A 16,731-nucleotide genomic window follows, 5' to 3' on the forward strand; every position below is an offset into this window, starting at 1 on the left:
GCGGCCAGGAGGGGAAAAGAGTGACACCTGTTACTTTACACACACCTTTTCTCTCCTGAACTTCCCGTGACTCCAGAAAGCACAGCACTCTGGGTCCGGATGATGGAACAGGGTTGAGGAAGGGACAGAACTTGGCATGTGGCCACGCTGGGCCTGGCGATCCAATCAGCCTGACGTTGCCTCTTAGATTGTTCAGGCTGGCGTGGCACATGTTTTTAATATATGTGTTTCCTTCCACAGCAATTAGACAGCATCCACGTCACCATCTTGCATAAGGAGGAAGGGGCTGGCCTTGGGTTCAGCCTGGCAGGAGGAGCGGATCTAGAGAACAAAGTGATCACGGTGAGTGGCCCAGCGCTGGGGGTACGTGAGAGCCAGAGACAATGGCCCCAGCAGAGAGAACACCTGCTAGGAAGGGCCTCTCTGGGGGTCAGACAAGTGGCTGGCACCAGGCCACCGGGCAGGATTTTGAAGGGGAGCTGTTGGCACCCCATCCTTTATAAGAAGCCTAGTCACGTCACCTACGTGACTCCATATTCTACCCTCATCATGATCCTTCACCAAACAAGGAAGGTCTCTGTGGGCCCCAAACAACTTGAATATGCCAAACGAAATCTGAATCACTTGTGGAACCTTAAAAAAAAAAAAAAGTTACAGGTGTCTCAGCCTCACACCAGGACTGCTAGATCAGAATTTCTCGGGGTTAAAGGGGGACATTTTAAAAAAAAAACTCTGTCTGGAGGGACATTTTAAAAAACTCAAACCCACCGAATGTCACTGAAGAGTACACTTTAAAGTGGCTCATTGTATGTTACGTGAATTTCAAATCAACAACAAAAATTAGAAGCAAATTTTATTCAATGTCTCTTGTTTTGGACAGAGACCAGTAACCTGTTCGCGACTGAACATTTAGACAGGAATGGTTTATGGTCACAGGGGCCTTCATGAAAGGCTGTACAGCCGGGATTGAAGACGTGGCCCTCATAACATAGCACAGCACACCTGGGTGCAGAGGGGCCTCACCTGGATAGGAGGACACCTGGGGAAGGCGGGTCCTGTAAAGGAGGCTGCTTTCCTGGATTTGCCCACTGGGATGGGGGCGGGGAGTTGGCTTGGATACTGGAGAGGCTACTGATGGTTGGTTGGGGCACTAGGGCCATGCTGGAAAGAAAAAGCAGCAGCTCCTGTGAGGGTTCACAAAGCACAAGGCAGGCTGCACCCTGAGGCTTTGGATCGCGTGGTCCAGCCCCTGTTCTCTGGGGATCTGCTGGAGCCTGGGGGGAGAGTGGGGAGGCAGCTGTCCCCCATCACCTGCACCTCTTCCTGTGGACCCCATGACTCTGGCCCACACCGTCTGAGCTGCAGTGGGAGTAGTCCACCTGTCTGCCCACCGTGTCTTTCTGACCCAGATGGTTTCTGGCCGTCCCATCCTCATGGACCGAGCTGTGACATGGCCGCTCCCTGTCTCCAAAGCGGGGTGCACTGTCCTCGTCGATGGCTGTGTTGTCTCAGTGTATTCTATATGCGGGCTCACACGCATCCCCTTGCCCAGCTGAAAACAAACCCTCCAGCTCATCATCAGCCAGCATGAAACACACCACACCTCCCGGCAGGTGACCTGGCCCATTCCTATTGGTCAGTTCAGAGCCTCCCGTGTGTGAGCAGCGACTTCCGTCTTTGCAAGCAGACTCTCTACCACAAAAAAAGCACATAAAACCACCCGGGCCCTATTTCTGTCACTAAGCAGCAGCGGCCTATAAAGGGGCTCCTGACTGTGTAGTTGACTTTCTATTGGAGAAGTGAGAACTGGCCTGTGAGAGTAGTACTTGGGATCTTTGGGTCTGCCCCAAGTGGTGATTTCTCTCCACCCCATTTGGCCAGCCACCCCGAGACACGGCAGCCACTCAAACACCAGGAGGAAGCAACGCACATCGGCCAGGCATATGCGCCAGACTTCCTCTTTCTTCCTCCGTGCGTGAACACTTCTGTTCCTTTCCCGAGTCATTGCAAGAGAACTAATGTTGAGCCCCATCCATGACCGAGGGCCGTGCTGGGCACTCACTGGCTTGTCTAAACCCATCTTCCCCATGACTCGGGGAGGGTTTGCTGGACATGGAGGGACTATGGCGGAGGGACTCAGATGCCCAGCAGAGCTTCTGCCTCATACTTGGGACTCGTACGGAGCCTGGGGATCCTCGCCACACCTGACGGCATCACAGAATTTTTCGGACACCAAAATAACTTAGAGAAACAGCCAGCCTGGTTTCCATGACGATGTAGCTCATCTCAGTGACCGCCTGTGCACGCTGTCATGCCATCCTCTTAATTATGTGCGTTAGAATTGACCTCATTAGAGAGGCAGAGGCAAAGACATGAGATGTTTAAAAATCCCACATATTCTGCTGAAAGGAGACCACAAGGGGTGGCTAGGGCATTGTGTTAGGAAGGGTTCTGAGGACCAGTCTGGCCATTATTGCTGGCGATCTCTGCTCTGGGTGGCTAGGTTTCACTAACTGGTCCGGATCCTCCTCCAGCAAGAATCTGGATCTGACGCCAGGTGATTCCTGGGTCTTGACTTCCTTTGGTTTGCTCAGGTCCACAGAGTGTTCCCCAACGGGTTGGCCTCCCAGGAGGGAACTATTCAGAAGGGCAATGAGGTTCTATCCATCAACGGCAAGTCCCTCAAAGGGGCCACACACAATGACGCCCTGGCCATTCTCCGCCAAGCTCGGGACCCCAGGCAAGCCGTGATTGTCACCCGGAAGCCGGCTCTGGAGGCCACACCTGAACTGAACTCCTCCACGGATTCCTCAGCCTCAGCCTCTGTGGCCAGCGAGGTTTCTGTAGATTCCAGTAAGTGCCCCCGAGCTTGGGGGAGGCCCTGTGGACCACATCGCCTTTGGCCACGTGGGGTGGGTGCTGCTGGGGCCGCTCGGTCACGCGGAGCCTGCCCGGCAGGCTGCTGGGGACGCGTGTCCGTTTATACGTGCGTGGGCACCGGTCCCAGTCCAGCAGGGGGGCTTCCCTGGCTCGCGTGCTGCCCTGGAGGAGAGTGTCCCTGACAATCCCTGTGTTCCCCCCACAGCAGAGGCCATGGTGCACACGGTGACGCTGCAGAAGACCTCTGCGGGGCTGGGCTTCAGCCTGGAAGGCGGGAAGGGCTCCCTGCTCGGGGACAAGCCTCTCACCGTGAACAGGATTTTCAAAGGTGTGGTGTGCGTCTGCGTCTTTGCGCCCTCTCCAGCTGTGTGTCGGGGCCAGGCCCCCTCAAGGCTTCTGGGCACCCTCGGGGCCACATCAGGTTCCCACAACCCCGTGCCCTCCTGGAGGCAGGCAGGCAGGCCACGTAGGGACTCGATTCTGCTTTTTCTAGCTTTTCTCCTGGGCTCGGGACACCCCCTGACTCCTTCTTGCTCGCTGGGTCCTCGTAAGTGACTGAGCCCTGGGCTTGGTTCAGCTGGGCAGGGCTGGGACCAGGGCGACGCCGGGGAGGCACGGCCCGAGGCGCAGCACAGAAGGGGGTCTTCAAACCCGCAGTAGCCAATCTCAACACGCTATTTCTAAAAATTCATTAAATGAAATCCATAATGAACAAAATATCAAAGTTTAAAATAAGGACAGAGTCTTTCCACTTGTACACACTCAGCCTCACTCGCCTCCCCTTAATCCTGGACCCATTTGAATAAAAACAGCTCCTGTTTTTATTCAAAACATTGACATTTTGTTCATCATGGCTTGAGGCGCAAGCCGGCTGAAAGTGGGGATCACTCGGGTTTTCCCGTGAACATCGTGAATGGCCTGCAGCTCCCACCGACTCTTCGCTGCTCCTCAAGCTGGACCCCAGCACCGCAGAGTGGGGAGCTGTGGGCAGAGAGCACTGGGCAGGAGTCAAGGGACCCGGGTTCCGGCCCCAGCTCAGCCTCTCACTTGCTGAGAGACCACGGCCCCTGGGGCTGGGGGCTCCTCGTCCACACAGAGCTGTGGGATGTGTTTGGACCTGGGGGCACGGAGGCTCGCTGGGGGCGTTCCGCAGGAATCCATGTTTACGCTAACTCTGGGAAAGACGTTTTTGACTTTTGAAGGTGGACTAGCAGCTCTGAAGCTCGGCTGGCTACCCAAGTCCTTGGGCTCTTGGCAGGTGCAAAGGGACGATTGTCCCGCACGCAGTGTTAGCAGGACACCTGATAGGTACAAGGGCCTGAAATATTTCAGCAGGTTTTTATTCTCATTACTATTGGCTTTTAGTCACTGTTTCTGAATATCATTGTATCAAACGGATGGGAAATCCTCTTTTAATATAAACAATAAAGTAACACTCTTTTTGAAAGATGAAAGATGAAAGCCATACACGATGTCCTCTTACATGGACGCAGGGGTCCCCTCCAGACCGTTCAGAGACAGTGCGCCATGAAGGTTCAACAGTCCCCTTCCCACATTGCCCAGTGCCTGGGGAGCTCATTAGAAGGGGAGAGACCACACGTGGACCAGGGTGTGGGGCTGGTGTCCATGGAGGCTCAGAGGGGGAGCAGCTCCCCAGAGGCCTCTATGATCTATGAAGTCTCCTCAACCCGACTCTGGGCTCGGGGCTGCCCAGAACCTCCCTTCCCTGGGGACACACAGTCTACATCTTTCCCAAGGGCCACAGAGCTGGAGCGTGACGTGACGTGCCCACCTCGAGGTCACCGTCTGAGGAGGATGCCTCGTTTCAGACCCACTGCCAAGCTCCCGAGGGATGGGCACCCTGTTCCCTCCCGAGCTGTCCTGGCTCCTCGGACACTGAGGGTCGGAGGTAACCCTCCTTGTTCCCTGGTCACCCATGCAACCCGTTATTTTCCTCCCCCACTCAGGGGCAGCCTCGGAGCAGAGCGAGACAATCGAGCCAGGAGATGAAATCTTACACTTGGCGGGCACGGCCATGCAGGGCCTCACGCGGTTTGAAGCCTGGAACATCATCAAGACGTTGCCTGACGGACCTGTCACGATTGTCATCAGGAGGAAAAGCCTGCAGGCCAAGGGGACCATGGCAGCCGGAGACCCCTAGGCGAAGCACCGGTGCCAAAGCCAGTAACACCTAGCTCCTCACAGCCTCGAATTCTCAGGGTCGCTGCTAATCCCCGCCCGGATGGGGAAAAGCAGAGATGTGCTTCCTGGTGGCCGCTGCCCTGGTCCAGACCTTCTGGGATGCCACCCAGCCAAGAGGGTTGTCCCCAAAGGAAGAGAGAGTCACACCAGGGTGGCCAATACAGACTATGTCTAGAGAGCGTAATGATAATACTGTGGTGCTGTAAATAAAACAGATATGTTATAGTTTGGTATGAGATCCATGTCCTGCTTTGCGGATTTTCCAAGTCCTCTAACGGTGTAATGATTCCACCCCAGACAGCATTCGCTTTTCTCACGATTCTGCCATGTGGGCAGGCTCGGAGGGGACAGGCCATGCTGCTTTCCTGGGCATCCGCCCGAGCAACTCAGAGGCTGGGCGCTGCAAGCACCCAGAGGGTCATTCTCTCACACCTCTGGCAGCTGATGTTGGCTGTCGGCTGGGAACTGAGCTGGGGCCGTCAGCCCAGACACTCCCAGGGGGCCTCGCCCTGGGCCTGGGCCTCCTCACAACATGGCGGCTGGGTGCAAGGGTGAGAGCCAGGTAGAAGGTGTGTCCTTCTTATGAGCCAGCCTCGGAGCCCCAAGGCATCTTCTGCTGGACCTTATCGGGGGTGCTGGCCCAGGTGCAAGGCGAGGGGAGACGCTGCGGGGCTATTTTGGGAAAACACAATCTACCACACAAAACAGGTGCAAAGCTGGTTTTGGTCGGGTTGGAGACATGATCCTAGGCCTAGGGTGGTACCGGGTGGTGGGGAAAGGACTCCAGGAGAGGTGAGACTCAAAACGTGGGCAGGTGTGCCAACAGCATGGACCAGCACGCGTACAAGAGCGTAAATGAAATATTGCTACCATTCACCTACCCCGCGCTGAGCACCGGGCTGGTGGTCAGTGGACACGGTCTTTAATAATCACAGTGCTATCTACACAGTGTGGTTTTTTTGTGCCATTGTACTGATGAGGGCACCAAGACCCGGAGAACGCAGGTGACCCACCCAAGCTGGTGGATGTTGGGGCAGAGATTACGTCCTTCTTTTCTGTGATCTGGTACGGACGGAACAGTGCCTGACCAAAGGGGTATTTGGTTTGTTCATCTCTTAATGCCTGACGGCCACACTCAGGACAAAGGGGCGTATTAGCAGCAACCAGCGCTCCCTGACCAGACCCCGGGCAGCGTCCCAGCCCTGCCCCAGCCCTGTGATCACGGTGGAGACTGGAGGCAACATGCCAACGAGTTATTCCCAGGCCAGGAGTGCTGGGGCCATGTCAGTGGAGTCTGGTGGCTTCTCCAGGGTCCACAGGAAGCAAAGACTGTTTCCTGGCAGTGAACTCATAGAAAACCTGCCGGGGGCCCCTCTTCACGCAAATGCTGTGTGTGACATCACTGCAGTGGGCATCAGCTCGCTGACTCATTCATCGCGGGAAGCAGCGGGCTTACAGTAGTCGCGTCCTGCTTCCTGCCTTGTGCATAACCCTTCTGAACTTTGTCAAGCCCTACACAGAGACAAGGACTCGGAGACACCGTGTGGACCGGTTCTTCGGGTTTAACGAACACTGACGATCACCGCGATCCAGCCCTGGAAGGCTGACGGAGTTCCACAGGCACGCCACAGGACCCTACCTGTCCTGCCCTGGGCTGGCCGATGAGGACACGCAGACTCGGAGGTACACCCAGCCCATCTCGCAGAGCCAACTGGGCAACTGCTGGGCAAGCAGCCAGGTCGGGCATGTGGTCCAGCCCAGAGAAGGAGGAGTGGCCTTCCGTCAGCAGTGGGAGCCAGCGACACGCACAAGCACACGGCCAGGGACACAGAGAAGGCGTCCGCGCGTCTGGGCAGGTTTGTCTCAGAACTAGGACACGGCTGGGGGTGAGCCCACAGTCCTCCAGTCCCTCCTCCTGCTTCAGAACATCGCCCTCTCCCCGACTCAGGACGCCACCAGGGGTCAAGTTTCCAGTCTCCAGGCTCGGGGTGGAGTGGGGTGGAGGGTCCTCCGTCCAGGAGCCAGCAGGGTCTTAACACAAGAGCTCATCCATTAGCACTTCGTGGTGCTGGGATTTACACGGGAGAATCGGCTGTCCCTGGCCAACGTCTTCAGAGCGGAGGAGAGGCAGAGAACAGCGCCTCGGCAAGCGGCTTCCGGTCATCCCCAAACACCGCCAGGGACCCACTTCCACCCCATGGACGTGCACCCTCCCCAGGGCCTCTCTCAGGCTGCCCCGGTGCTTTGCTTTGAGCCGTGTCTTACCAGGCCATACGTCATTTCAGCTGCACGGACTCAAGCAGCAGGCTACGTCCGGATTGCTATTCACGTCCCTACATTGTCCTATAAAGACAGGACGTCGAAGCAGGAGCAGGTGAAAGCACTGTTCAGGAACAGAAATTCCGAGTGAGTGGTAGGCACCGGGCCAGGTGCACGTTTTCGGACTCCTAGTCCAGTGCACAGTTTCACCCGATGGACCCCGTGGCCCAGGTCCTCGGGGGGCTGGCTTTCCACCCTACTAGACAGGGCGGCACGGGCAGCTTCCGGGGTCTCCTGAGCTGGTGCCCAGCAGAGTAAGGACCTGCTACGTACTTACTGCGGGAATGAAATCTAAACAAATCCAAGAGTCTGATGAAGCTTTCTTGATAAGTTAGCTGGATCATCCCAATGGCATGACTGTGGGATCTGTAGCCACATCACAATCCATAAGAAGGGGGCTCTCTCTAACCCCTTGACACAGAGCTTTCCTGTATCAAAGCTTGCTCGCACTTCGGCACATCCGGAGACAGACACCCCAGGACTCGAGGGTGGGGAATAAGCTACTACGCACAAGGGGACTGTCTTCCGCTTGTCACTGCCATCACAAGGTCACTGTGGCCAGACACAGGGATGTTCCTCACCCGCAGGCTGTGTGGTCCCGACCGGAGACAGGGAAGGGACCTCGTGTGGCTGCTGAGGCCCCTTCCAGGTGGCAAGGCCGTGCTCCCCGGTTCCGACGACGCACACTCTGGGCCAGGCTGGTGAGGGCCCGTGCGGCCTCAGAGCAGAGCCCGGAGCGGGGACTCCAGCCAGGGCTGCCGGAGGGGACCCGCCCTCCCGTCCTTCATGCTGACAGCAGTGTGGCCCGACCAGCAAGGACTCCAGCCCGGCCTCCAGACAGAGGGGAGGAGAAGGCGAACGCCGAGAGAGAGAAGGCGCTCCTCAGAGGCAGGAGAGGCCTGCTCCACTCACCATCATTCCAGACACTACCCGACCCAAGGCTGCAGTTGGCTTGCGGCAGATGCAGGCTGCCTGGGTTTGCTGGGGACACGGGAGTTAGCACAGCAGGAAAGAGTGGGAACGACCGATTCTAAAAGAAATAGTGAATGTATTTTTCCTCAGCGCTTATCTCATTTGTTAAAACAGTATTTTCCAAGCCGTTATCTTTTTAAGGGGGGAAATCTGGTGCGGTGTTATCAGGCTGGAGGGCACCGGATACTCACAAGGCAGCAGAGCCTGGCTTTTGGTGTCGATGGGGGTTCTTTCTGACAGACGGGGTGGGGGGCGCAGGCGGTCTCTGGCGGAGACTGGCACACACAGGCTTCAGACCAGAGCGCATGCCCTGGGGTCCACTGCCTGCAGGTGTGTGGACAACCAGCAGAGAGGGCACAGGAGCGACTCCCCCAAGCCGGCCCCGAGGGGGCAGGGGGAGCGGGGCGGCGGGGGCCCCTCCAGCCAGCTTCTCGGAGACGAGCTGTCCCCAAAGCGGGTCCCAAAGGCTGAAAACCGGCCCTCGGGGCTCTCCGGTACCCCGCCATTGGGAGCTCTGCGTGAGTCACGGGAGCCCTCGGCCAGTAGGTGAGAACGTCAGTTGTACAAGGTCTTCACGGCTTTCTCCAGGTTGGCGTAGAACCCCGCCATGCTGCGGGGGAAGAAGGAGTCTACCACACTCCGTGGGAGGTAGCCGCTGAGGTCGGTCTGGAAGAATGTGACCAGGTTGGTCTTCTCGGGCTCCCTAGGGAAACGGGCACGCTGCGTCACTGACGTGTTCAGAACAGTGCTCCGTAATGTCAAAGCCCGCGGGGCCGTAAGGCAGGTTTACTACTGCAAATTGTAATTCACGCGCCCATTGAACAGAAGGTCCGCAGTAAGCTATGGGTAGGTCTGGGCATGTCACTCAGGCCGGGAGATTGTCCTTACCCTGGCAGAGGCTCGCAGAAGCAGCCACAAGGGTGGTTAAAGCCTCTCACGTAACCTGGCTTCAGGGGACACAATGGGTGCTCCACGTTGACAGCTGGAAGACAGAGCAAAACGGGAGGTGAGCTACGCCCTCACCCCTAGTGCATGCAACCCCCCCCCCCATCTGGAGCCTGAGGAGTCAGCATGGTGCCCCGGGACCTGCCCCTGAGCACCCCCACCATCCCTTACCCTCACACACACACACACACACACACACACACACACACACACACACTCACATACGTACACATACAAACCCACACACGCACCCACCCATGTTCACGGCTTCCCACGCCTGCCAGCATCTTACAGAAAAGAACATTCCACAGTGGAAGGCTTGGCGGCAGGGGGGAGGCACCCCCTCTGATCCGCTCTCTGTGCCCACGTGGAAGATCCGCAGATATGGCAGGGGCTGCAGCTTTTGGGAGGCAGTGGGACGTGCGCCGTGGCAGGAGGGAGGGGACAGAGCGACAACCCCGCACACCGACAGTGGAGACCTTGAGCCTCAGCAGCGACAAAGGGTGCTGGCCACATCTGTGAGGTCACTGTCGGATGACTGGCCTGTGCACCCTCTCACCTTGGCCCCCCATGGCATGCGCTCCCCCTGCACCTGGTGACACCCCGGCTGTCACTCACCATTGGAACTGAGGGTCCCATCCTCATACTTCTTGACGAGCACCAAGTCCACGAAGTCTCTGGGGGAAATGAGCTTCATGGCGGCTGAGGGGCTGGCGGTTCTGCTCACGCAGAGCATCTGTCAAAGCACGGAGGAGTCCAGCTGCCCTGGGCCCCACCCCACACCCAGCGTCTGGGAAATGAGGAGTCTGGCCCTCAGAGCAAGGTCCTGGAGGGAGCACCCCTTGAGCCTCACCCAGTCTCAGAACACCCCACCGGTCCACTCTCCCACCTCGAAGGCAAGGTCGCCCCAACCCACCCAGGCTTTATCCTACCCCTCTCCGCCTCCAGCAGCAACCCCCCCAGGGTCACAGGGGAGAAGAACGGGTCAGGTGTAGGATGGGACGGAGCTCTCTGGGGTGTGGCATGGGCAAGAAGGGACCGCACTTGAAGGGACTGGGTTTTAAGACTGGGGCGCGGAGCGTCTTGGCAGAGACACCTCTGCCCACAGGGTCTGAGTCTTCAGGTGGGCATGCAATCCCGGGGGGCACTGGGAATCCATGTCCAGATGACTCAGCCTCCCTGCGTTCTTCCTAAAAACACCAGCCTGAGCGCAGGCTCACCTTCACACAGCCTCTCCCTTTCCACTTGAGACAAACGCACGGCACACCCTACCCATCTGGAATCTCCCTAGCAGGCCCGGTCCCTGGGTGCCAAGTCTCCCAGGGCACCAGGGGGACACGTCAGGATGCTGATTCCAATAGTTGAGCAAGGCATGGCATGCTGGAGTTAGAATCCCACGTTCTCCCCTCTTCTTAAGACCAGAGCTTGCTGTAAGAAACAAGGCAGTTTGGCACTTCGGAATTCTTCTCGACCCGATTCCTGCTGTGGGATGCATCATTCCCGAAGGAGCACTTACAGTATTGATAAGAAATGCCAAAGGCAGCAACACGTGATAAATCCATAAACTCGCACCCGGCTCTGTGTCCATCCTGCTGCCCATCTGTCACCTATCTGTCCAACTCAGAATTCGAGTACTTGGGATTTCTCAAAATCAAGCTGATAAATACCAGTCTGCATGGGAGGGCTCCTTCTCTGCGTTCTCGCCATTCCCCTGAATGGCAAGGAGGAACCGCAGGTCAGCTTCTTCTCCCCTTCTCCAGGACCTCAGCTCACCAGCAGCCCGTGTCTTCCTCTATTCCCAGTTACTGTCCACCGAAGGCTCCACCTTTCTGTCTTTTTTTTTTTTCCTTAAAGATTTCATTTCTAAGTCATCTCTGCATCCGACGATGTGGGGCTCGAACCCACAGCCCCGAGGTCCACAGTCACCTACTCCACTGACCGAGCCAGCCAGGCGCCCCTCTCCTTCTAGCAGTAAGTCCTATCTTTTCATGGGCACATGAATTAACTTGAGAAAGGACCTCCCATTCCCCTCACCGAGAGATGTAAAATAGATTACTTTTTACGTATAACAGTCCTGCATCCACATTTGTAATGTATCTTAAGGTCACAGGAGATATATTATATACATAAATATATATACATAGGATTCATGTACATATTTATGATGAAGGATGATGTCTTTGAAGAATAAATGTACTAGGATGAAAATTCAGTAGCCTACTTGCAATGGAAAAATAAGTTCAAGAAATGATGAGAACTAAGGTAAAAGAAAGTGGATAAAATTAAATTTCCTTACAAACTTGCAGCCAAAGGACAAATCCTTGAGTCAGGCGGAGTACGATATTCCTCCAGGAACCCAGGACTGCCTTCTTGTCAAAGCTTTGCTAGAGGCAAAAGGCAACCTTAGCTTTCGATCACAGCCAGGCCTCCGGGATCCTGGAAGTCTTCTTCAGCATACGGAAATCCTTTTGGAAACGTCCTCTATCTCTACCCCCCAACTTAACACTGTATATAATCAATAGCCCCTCACAGCCCCAGTGCAGAGCTCTCTGCCCCGGGTCCTGTCCCTGTGCCTTAATAAAAGCACCTTTCTGCACCTAACACGTCTCAAGAATTCTTTTTTTTTTTTAAGATTTTATTTATTTATTCATGAGAGACAGAGAGAGAGAAGCAGAGGGAGAAACAGGCTCCCAAGGAGCAGGGAGCCCGACGCGGGACTCGATCCCAGGACCCCGGGATCATGACCCGAGCCGAAGGCAGACGCTTAACCATCGGAGCCACCCGGGCGCCCCAAATGTAGAGCCCGCCCCACGTGGGGCTCGAACCCACGACCCTGAGATTAAGAGTCTCATGCTCTACCGACTGAGCTAGCCGGGCGACTCAAGAATTCTTTCTTCGCCATTCGCTCCTGGCCCACATCACATCAATGTATTTTTAAAATAAATGATAGTAAATAAAACTTCGTGTCATGCAGATACATCTAAAAGAATGAAGTCATCGTTTTGCTCAAAATTGCCTGATTTATCACATGTTAAAAATGGCATGCTTTTAGGGGCAGCCTGGGTGGCCCAGTGGGTTAAGCGTCTGCCTTCGGCTCAGGTCATGGTCCCAGGGTCCTGGGATCGAGCCCCGCGTCGGGCGCCCCGCTCCGCCGCGAGTCTGCTTCTCCCTCTCCCTCTGTGATCGTTTTCACTCTCTCTCAAATAAATAAATAAAATGTTTTTTAAAAAAAGTCATTCTTTGCAATTTATGATGAAAATTTTAGACGTTAACTAAATGTTAGGTGTCAAGCACATGTGTGGGGATGAAGTAAGACTTCCCAGAAGTCTGTTGGAGATAGGCATGCAAAACATTTGAAAACTTGCAGGACAGAACTGACAGGGTCAGGCAGGGTACAGGGGAGGGGGGAGGGAGTGGGGGGCTGCTTTGGGCCCACACTGGCTCAGCCCTAGGCCAAGGACTGAGGGTCCCCTGTGGCCCCAGGCAGGGAAGCAGGCATGCCTTCCTGGAAAGAACCAGAGCGCTCAGAGAGAGACCGTGTAGCATTGAGGAGGGAGCAGAAGGCTAGCTGAGGACAAAGCACCGGCAGACAACCTGCAACCTACCCCCACCCCCGATTCCTGAGTGGGTATGTGTGACATTCCTCCGGGAAACTTTCAATTATCTTACTGTTCAGGCTTTCCTAGAGGCTAAAGCAACCTTAGCTTGCTAATCGCCAAGCCTACAGTATCCCAGGGTCTTCTTTAGCATATATGAAAGTCCTTTCTCCTTACCTTCCCCGACTCCCAAGTCTAAACACCCTACAGAAATGCAGCCATGGTTACCTTCAGTAAGGAAACTCCATATATGTCATTCTGTCACATTTGTGTTAGGTTGTAAAGGGCCTTAGCCCATGGTTTCTCAACTCGAAGCATGTGTGTATAATTATTTGTATATTGTCTTCCCAATTTTTTTACTCTCTCTGGTAGCCCTTATGTTGCTGTTCACTTAATATTTTTATCTAAATGTGCTCACTTTTATAAACTTGGACAAATTTATTTTAAAAGGATGCTACTTAACTATCTGCAAAATATACACACAAAGAATTGCTGGGCTCTAATTCTGATTCTGAGGTTGAGGCCAGCTGTCCAGTTTTGTTATAAAGGAGATTAGCCAAGAGTTAAATGGGAGTCACAGGCACATTAGCACCTAACTGAAACTCTCCCCTTCAAGCTAGGAGAGGAATTAAAAAAGAACCGAGTCCCGGTGACATCATCATGTCTGATTCAATTTCAGTGTTTGCCTAATATCCTTTGTATCTCGGGGGTGTGTGCCCCACCCTTCAGGAAATACCCACATAAACTCTTGACAATGAACTGAAATGTGAATTTTGGTCCGGGCCAAGAACACCTGGGTCCTCCAGATGGGCCAGCACAGAGCTATGGCCTGAGGTTTCACAACACCATCCGTGTAAACACGCAAGAGGGTGTCACGTCTATGGATGTCAGAATCAAACAGGTTGGCAACATCTCCCCAAGGCAACTTCATTATTAGTTTTGGCTACGAGTTTTTTTTTCCTTCTTAACTTCTGTAATCAAAACGAGGTGTGTTCTTAATGCTACAAATTCCTAACGCTCAATATTCTCAGGACAGAAGCACCTAGAATTACGCCACTAGCGTCATGTGGTTATTTAAATTTACCCTGAGAGTAATGAAAAATAAATAAAGTGAACAATTCGTTTCCTCCAACTAGACACCTTTCAAGTGCTCTGTGGCCCCACGGGGGCTAGGGGCTACTGTAGTGGACAAGGTTGTTACAGAACATTTCCATCATTCTGGAAAGTTCTACTGGGCAGCGCTAGCTTGGACGACATACATTGTACCAACGGAGAAACTGTAATCCCTACAGCTGGGCAGAGAACGCTGGCTCTGGCCACGACTCTGGATTCATCATCACGGCCCCATCAAGGGGCACTATTTCACACCCAGGCTGATGAATCAAATCCAGCCGCAGCTTTTAGCAACCTCAGAGCCCACATTCGCGCTGCCCGCCTTCATAGCACCTGCGATTTCTCTGAGCTCCGCTTAGGACTTCTCCACCCATCTGGTCACAGGGTTTCCCACCTGCAGCAGACTGGGGCTGTGCGGGGTCCTGCCCTTGCCAAAAGGTGTCCCTGACCCCCTCCAGAGGGACAGGGTCAGGTTACTTGCTAGGGTAACAGCGCTCAGAGAGACTTACATCAGTGAGGCTTTCGATAATTTCAAAGCTGCTCACATTCTCATCCCACTTGTCCCGAAGGGTCCCAGCAAGCGGCTTGATGCAGCCCCACACCTTCTCTGGTGTCGTGTTCACGATTCCTTCTCCCCGGTACCTGGAGCGCAAGAAGGAATGTGAGCCCAGGAACCCCACCAAAGCTTTTGATCCTGGGATCATACAGGAGGACTAACCGCCACATCTGTCATTGCTCTTTCCGGCACCCTTGCAGATCAGGGGCTGAGAGTTAACCAGCCCACCTCCCCTCAGACCTGCAGAAACAGACCGTGCGTTTTCACGAGATACAGTTTGCTGGAAATGATTTAGATAATAATAACAGAAGCTTTTCCGGAATATAATTGGCAAGTGGATTCCAGGGTGCTAGGGTAGACTGGAATTATTTTAGGAAGCAAACCCACAGAGACATCAAGAAGGAGTAGCACCTCTGACAAACTTTGACAAGGCATGCACTTACAGGTTCCCTGGAAACTCCATAGATGGCCTCCAGGAAACTGAAACTCCATTCTGTCAAAAGGCACAGAATCGTAGAATTTAGAGCTAGAAAGGCTCTGGGAGATCACCTGACCCAATCCCCTGTGCTATACAGAAGAGAAGTCTGGAGCCTCAAGAGATGTGATCTGACCTGGCTGATTCGAAGAGCCCTGGGGGTTTTTCAAACTTCCTAAAAGCCACCATGCCATTTGTCTCCTCAAGCAATTTCCACCTATTCCTTAAAAATTAGAAGCCTCGCATAGGCAAAAACTATTCCCGTGCCACCCTCCTGGGAACGGGGAAAGGCTCATGCTAAGATGAGGATAGGCTCTGGAGCCTCACCACCATTTGCTAGCCAGCTGACCTTGGGCAAGTCACTCAATGAAAGGGACAGATACATCTCCCGGGGTCCTAGTGCACACAACAGGCCCAGGATTTTTTAAAGAAACAACCCTCAACGGAATCTACCCCTACCCAATCCAGCTCCAGGGTATTAGAGAGCAGAAAGGAGCAGGAAGAGGAGCCTAGGGTCTTCGGAGACCCCAGCCCCAGGGCGCACGCGACCCCTTCCTGCCCAGCTCCTCACTCACGCCTTCCCGGCAAATCTTCCATCCTGACTCGTCCCGCCGGTACTGCAGCACCTTCTCCGCCACCTCCTCGCTCATCTGCGCGGCCAGCGCAGGGTCCATAGCGCCAAGGGTTGCGCGTGGCTGCGGGGTCAAGGCCCGGGTGCGCGGTGGCGGAGGCCGGCTCTGGGTCTGCGAGGCCGCCGCGCCCGGGCCGGGGGACGGAGCCTCAGCCCAGGCCCCGCCCCACGCCCCCGGATTGGCCCAGGCGGGCAGACAGGCCCCGCCCCGCCCCGCCCCGAGATTGGCAGGGCCGGAGACTGCCGGGCCAGGCTGGGCGGTCCTGGGCGGGCGGTGTAGACCCGCGGCTCCGCCTCCGGCCTGGGAGGGGCCTTGCGCCTCGAGCTGGGGGGGCGGCCCCGCGGGGCCACTGGCGGCCGGGAGCGTGGACTTCCGCTCCGAGCGCCCAGAGGCCTGCGGCGGGGCGGGGCGGCGGTGCAGTTCGCTTCAGAGATGACGTGGGGCGGCTGCTGCGGGGGGAGTGCGCGGGGCGGGGCGGGGGCGGGGCGGGGGCGGGGCGGCGGTGCAGTTCGCTTCAGAGGTGACGTGGGGCGGCTGCTGCGGGGGGAGTGCGCGGGGCGGGGCGGGGCGGGGCGGGGCGGCGGTGCAGTTCGCTTCGGAGGTGACGTGGGGCGGCTGCTGCGGGGGGAGTGCGCGGGGCGGGGCGGGGCGGGGCGGGGCGGCGGTGCAGTTCGCTTCAGAGATGACGTGGGGCGGCTGCTGCGGGGGGAGTGCGCGGGGCGGGGCGGGGGCGGGCCGCGCAGGAGCGGGCTCCTGGGGCAGGGCCCCCGGGTGGAATCTGGAGGTCTGTGCCACTGAAGCGGGGAGCTCGGGGGCCCCGCCCTGCGGCCGGAGCCCCTGCTGGCCCAGCTGAGTGGAGACCTGGCGCGTTCAGTTCTGGGCACGGGTTTTTGTTTTAATTTTTATTGACATTCTAGTTAGTTAGCATACAGCGCACTTTTGGTTTCAGGAGTAGAACTCAGTGGTTCATCACTTACATACAACACCCAGTGCTCCTCACGAGTGCCCTCTTTCATACCCATCCCCCATCTAGCCCATCCC

General features: G+C 55.8%; 2 protein-coding genes and 1 non-coding gene across 5 annotated transcripts in view; 1 reads left to right on the forward strand and 2 right to left on the reverse strand.

Annotated features, from left to right (window-relative positions):
* Positions 1-5,307, forward strand: part of IL16 (interleukin 16) — a 69,193-nt gene extending 63,886 nt beyond the window's left edge. The window contains exons 15-18 of the mRNA XM_028089412.2: positions 241-342; positions 2,595-2,853; positions 3,086-3,208; positions 4,848-5,307. Coding sequence (XP_027945213.2) covers positions 241-342; positions 2,595-2,853; positions 3,086-3,208; positions 4,848-5,041 — 678 coding nt within the window. The 3' untranslated portion in view covers positions 5,042-5,307. The remainder of the gene's footprint in view (positions 1-240; positions 343-2,594; positions 2,854-3,085; positions 3,209-4,847) is intronic.
* STARD5 (StAR related lipid transfer domain containing 5) lies at positions 4,277-15,815 on the reverse strand. 3 transcript variants are annotated; one of them, XR_003607027.2, is made up of 7 exons: positions 15,634-15,815; positions 15,027-15,076; positions 14,537-14,669; positions 9,937-10,054; positions 9,262-9,355; positions 8,565-9,076; positions 4,277-8,431 (listed from the first exon to the last, which is right to left on the reverse strand). XR_003607027.2 is itself a non-coding variant. In XM_028089414.2 (6 exons), the coding sequence occupies exons 1-6, from the start codon at positions 15,730-15,732 to the stop codon at positions 8,929-8,931; spliced, it is 642 nt and encodes a 213-aa protein (XP_027945215.1). In that variant the 5' UTR covers positions 15,733-15,815; the 3' UTR covers positions 4,277-8,928. The 3 variants fall into 3 exon arrangements, 1 of the variants encoding a protein (XP_027945215.1); XR_015768592.1 differs by having other exon boundaries at positions 4,277-7,191; positions 7,348-9,076; XM_028089414.2 differs by having other exon boundaries at positions 4,277-9,076.
* TRNAK-CUU (transfer RNA lysine (anticodon CUU)) lies at positions 12,123-12,195 on the reverse strand. Its single transcript has one exon. It is a non-coding gene; the product is annotated as a tRNA-Lys (tRNA).
* Positions 15,816-16,731: the final 916 nt, after the last annotated feature.

The sequence above is a fragment of the Eumetopias jubatus genome, unplaced genomic scaffold (genome assembly GCF_037043125.1).
Source record: "Eumetopias jubatus isolate StellerSeaLion01/CBP00866 unplaced genomic scaffold, mEumJub1_p1.0 scaffold_7, whole genome shotgun sequence".
NCBI classification, from domain to species: Eukaryota; Metazoa; Chordata; class Mammalia; order Carnivora; family Otariidae; genus Eumetopias; species Eumetopias jubatus.